General features: G+C 65.4%; 1 protein-coding gene across 1 annotated transcript in view; it reads right to left on the bottom strand.

The window, feature by feature from the left end:
* LURAP1 (leucine rich adaptor protein 1) overlaps positions 1–2,762 on the bottom strand; it is a 10,179-nt gene extending 7,417 nt beyond the window's left edge. The window contains exon 1 of the mRNA XM_019530623.1: positions 2,739–2,762. Within this exon, the coding sequence (XP_019386168.1) occupies positions 2,739–2,762 (24 nt within the window). The remainder of the gene's footprint in view (positions 1–2,738) is intronic.
* Between the last annotated feature and the right edge of the window lie 1,266 nt (positions 2,763–4,028).

Here is a 4,028-nt window from a genome sequence, read left to right as displayed (position 1 = left end):
CTGGGCCGGGGGCTTTCGCCAGGCCCAGAGGAAGGCCGCAAAGGGCGCAGGCGTGCAGGTGCGGGAAGGCGCTGGCCCGTGCCTCAGTTTCCCCACCCCGTGCCGTAGCGGCCTTGGGACGATCGCCGGCTGCGCCGTGCGCGCGAGGCCTGCCGAGCCCCCGGAAGCGGCCGGGCAAGCGCCAGGGGATCCACGGGGCCTCGGGCCCGCTGGACTCGGCCGTGGGAGTGGGAGTGTTGCTGCCCGCACCCATGCTTGGCACCCAGCCCTCGCTGGTCCGTTAGCCATTTCCGTGCGGAGGCTTCGTTAGCCGGCTGCGCCGCCAGCGTGAGGCACGGCCTGCCCAGCCGCCCCCCGGCCGGCCTGCCGGGCTGCCAGTCCTCTGCGGCGAGAGACCCACGGGGGTCGGGCACTGGGAGAAGGTCCCTCCATTCGGTGAATTAAGGAGAGACAGACCCGGGGTCTGCAGAGGTTGAGCGCCGCTCCGCCATAAAGGGCAAACCCAGGGTCTGCGGAGGTTGAGCGCTGCTCCGCCGTAAAGGGCAAACCCAGGGTCTGCGGAGGTTGAGCGCCGCTCCGCCATAAAGTTGACTGTTAGTTCTTCTCAGTCCCCTGTGCCCGTGTTTACCAACCCGGGTGATCACCGAGCACTCGGTGGCAGGGACCGAGCTGGTTGCACGTCTGTACAGCACCTAGCGCAGACAGGGTCTGGATCTGGGTTTGAGCCCCCAGGGCCTGCTGGGATAAAAATTGATAAAGAATCGTGCAGGAGTCCTTCATGCAGTTGAGAGAGATGGGGGGTGTTTAATGCTACAGGTCGGGGTCCCGGTCCAGCCCTGGGGCGCCTGCGTGCTCGGGGCTGTACAAATGGGCGTGATTCTAGCTCCAGGGAGGCGGGTTTCTGGCTTCCCAGGACCATCCCTTTCTCCACCTCCGTGGGGTCTCTATGGCTGGTTACACCTGGCTGCATATAATAGTATTCGTGTAAGTCCCTAATCATTTGCACGGCCGGAGCACACGAGGAAGCGTGTCAGAGGCACCGCCACGGCTCACCCGTGCTAAAAACAGGATCATCTCTCGCGTGAGCTGAAGGAAGAGCTCCCGCAGCAGTTGTAGACTCTTCTCCTTGTCCCAGGGCCACGTGGGGGGGGGGGTGCTCGCGCTCCCCGGGGCATTGAAGCTCCAGCGTCAGTTCGGGTGGGGAAACTGAGGCACGGAGCGCATGCAGTGTTTTGCTGTGGAGCGAGCAGGCCTGAAGGACAGGAGCTGGGCAGGATGGGGGCAGCCCGTGTTGTGGCCTGGTGCATGGGTGCACGCCAGTGCATGCATGTGTGCGTGTGCGTGTGCTTAGGCATAAGGATGTGCTGAACCCCCTGCCACCACCGCGGGGCACTTCCGGTCTTGCTGCACAGCACACGGGTGGGCTCCTGCACCGTTCTCTGCCCGTTTCACAGATGGGGTGACTGAGGCACGGAGCCATAAACCACCAGGCACTTTGCTCTGAAAAGCCAGTCGCTCCTCTGGTCTCTGTGGACAGCACGACCTTAAGTGTCATCCCCAGGGCCATGCAGTGGGTCAGTGGCAAAGGGAAGAGGCCTGTGTTATTCTGTGTATTAGGACAGTGCCTGGTGACACAGAAGTGGCCTGTCCCCACTGCACAGACTGGGGAAACTGAGGCAGCAGAGGTACGTGTAGCATGCCCAAGGTCCTGCGGGCAGTCAGTAGCCGGCAGAGACACCTCTGTGGACCACAGTCCAGGCATCCGAGTCCCCGGTCCCTTCTCCTAAGCCTCGTTCCTGACCCCGATGCCCGCGAGGTGGCACCAGGGCTCACGGGGCCGCGCTGAGGAAGTGACGGGACCCGAGGGCCCGGCTGCCCTTCACAGGGACCCCCGCCTCCAGCCGTGCCAGCTGGCTGCTGATCTCCCCCGGGGGAGGCAGGCGCGGAGGGAGGAGATGCAGCCCTTGATGCTGGGAGGGGAACGGAGAATGGGGGATTTGCGGGGCTCCTGGGCTGTGCCTGGTCCCCTCCAGGAGAGGATAACAGCCTCCTACTGCTGCCACCAGGCAACAGAGCAGTTCCCTTTGCCCAAGGGCTGGGTGCAAGCTGTCGAGATCCAGGGAGGGCAGGTCTCTGCCACCGCTTGCCCGTGCGACCCCGGCCCTGTCACTTAGTGCTATGTCCTGTCTACAAAGGAGGGCTGAGCGCGCTGCCTGCTCCGTCCAGGTGCCCCTGCCTGCTGACTGCAGCATGGCGCAGTGGTAGGGGACAGCATCCCGGGGGCAAGGAGAAGGTCGGTCCCTTCCCCCGGCCCGAGCCAAGACCCCAAACCCAAGCCTTGCAAGCGGGACATCCGGCTGGGCTGGGTCAGCCCAGGGGCAGGGGCGCACTGCCCCCTTGTGAAGGAGCGACTCCGTCTTCGCCCAAATCTAGGGGCCGGGCGTCCCCGGGTCTCGGGCCTGGGGGCAACGGGCAGCCTGGAGCAGTGATGCGGGGTAGCGGGAAAGGGCCTGGCCTTGCTGGCAGCAGCCCGGGGACTGATGGGGTCCCAGGGGATGAAGGCAGGCTGCCCCCGACCCCCTGGAAGAAGGGCGGAGGGTGGGCACTCCCCGCAGGCCAGCTCGGAGGGGGGAGGCGTGGGGGGGGCCTGGCGCCCCCAGCCTGCGCAGCCGCTCCGAGCAGCCTCTGAAGCCAGGACCAACTTCTGCCAGCCTTTGTACACGTGCGTGTGTACGTACGTGCGTGTGTATGTATATGTCCATGTCTGCGATATGTGTATATATGTCTGCACATGTATAGACGCGTGTGTATACATATGTGCATATGTGTGTCTATATGCGGGTATCCGCATGTGTGTATACACGCGTATATACGTGTGTGTGTGTGTGTGGTATGTGTCAGGGATATATTGGGTAGCCGTGTTGGTGTGAGGCAAGAAAAGAAATGCAAAACTCTCGAACTCTTGGCTCAGAGACGATTCCTCGGATTAAACCAACTGAGAAATTGCAAAATATATCATTTTTTTCCTGCAAGCTCTTGGGCTTGCACACCCTTCCTCGTGCTCAGGGCAAGTTAAAGATGGCACAAAGTCCCATGGGTGGGAAATACATTTCATTTTTGCACCGAGCAAGCTGAGAAGTATGTGTGCGTGTACATATCGTGCGTAGTACGCATGTGTGTCTATACTGGATCACAGGGAAGCAGGGCTGGAAGGGGACCCCGGCGGTCACGTCCTGTCCGCCCCCGGCTCAAGGCGGGAGCATCCTTCACTAACCCGTCCCTGCCACGTGTCTGGCCACCCTGCTCTTGAAAGCTTCCCGGGCTGGAGACGCCCCAGCTCCCGGTGCCTGTTTCCAGTGCCTGACCCCCTCAGCACCGGCCGGCTCCGCCTCATCTCCAGCCTCAGTTTCCCCCCCGCCGCTCGAGACGGGCTCCCGCCCCCGCCCCCGCAGCCACGGGCAGCGGCCGGCTGCCTCGCCCTGCCCCGGCCCTTCAGGGAGCCAAGACCGCCACCAGCCCCCGGTCTGTCTGCCGCAGGCTCGGCCCCGGCCGCCCGCCCCGGCCCTCCCGGCGGGGGTGGGCGCATGCAGTGGGACGCAAAGCCCGGGCCCGGGCCCCCGCTCCTGGCCGGCTCCCCCGGGCCCGGCTGCCGGCTCCCGGCGTGCGAGGCACAGCTCTGCCCCACACCGGCCGGCAGAGAGGCCGAGGCCCCCGCCTGCCCCAAGGGCAGCACTCCCCCGGAGACCCCCGCTGAGCAGGCGGGAAGACTCCTCCCTGGCCCCAAATGCGGCCCCGGACCTCCGGGCCCACTTGTCCCGGGGCGGCACCGCCAGCACCGAGAGCCAGGCTCGGGCGCGGCCCCCACCTCTGCTACAGACTGCCCGCGTGCCCTTGTCCCCGTCACCGCTCCCCGTGCCCCGGCCCGCGCGCCGCCGCGACGGAAGAGCAGAGCAGAGCAGAGCTGCGCTGCGCTGCGCTGCCCTGCCCTGCCCTGCCCTGCCCTGCCCTGCGCTGCCCTGCCACCCCGT

The sequence above is a fragment of the Crocodylus porosus genome, unplaced genomic scaffold, assembly GCF_001723895.1.
Source record: "Crocodylus porosus isolate Cpor-Errol unplaced genomic scaffold, CroPor_comp1, whole genome shotgun sequence".
NCBI classification, from domain to species: domain Eukaryota; kingdom Metazoa; phylum Chordata; order Crocodylia; family Crocodylidae; genus Crocodylus; species Crocodylus porosus.
This window is presented reverse-complemented; position numbering and strand designations above follow the sequence as displayed.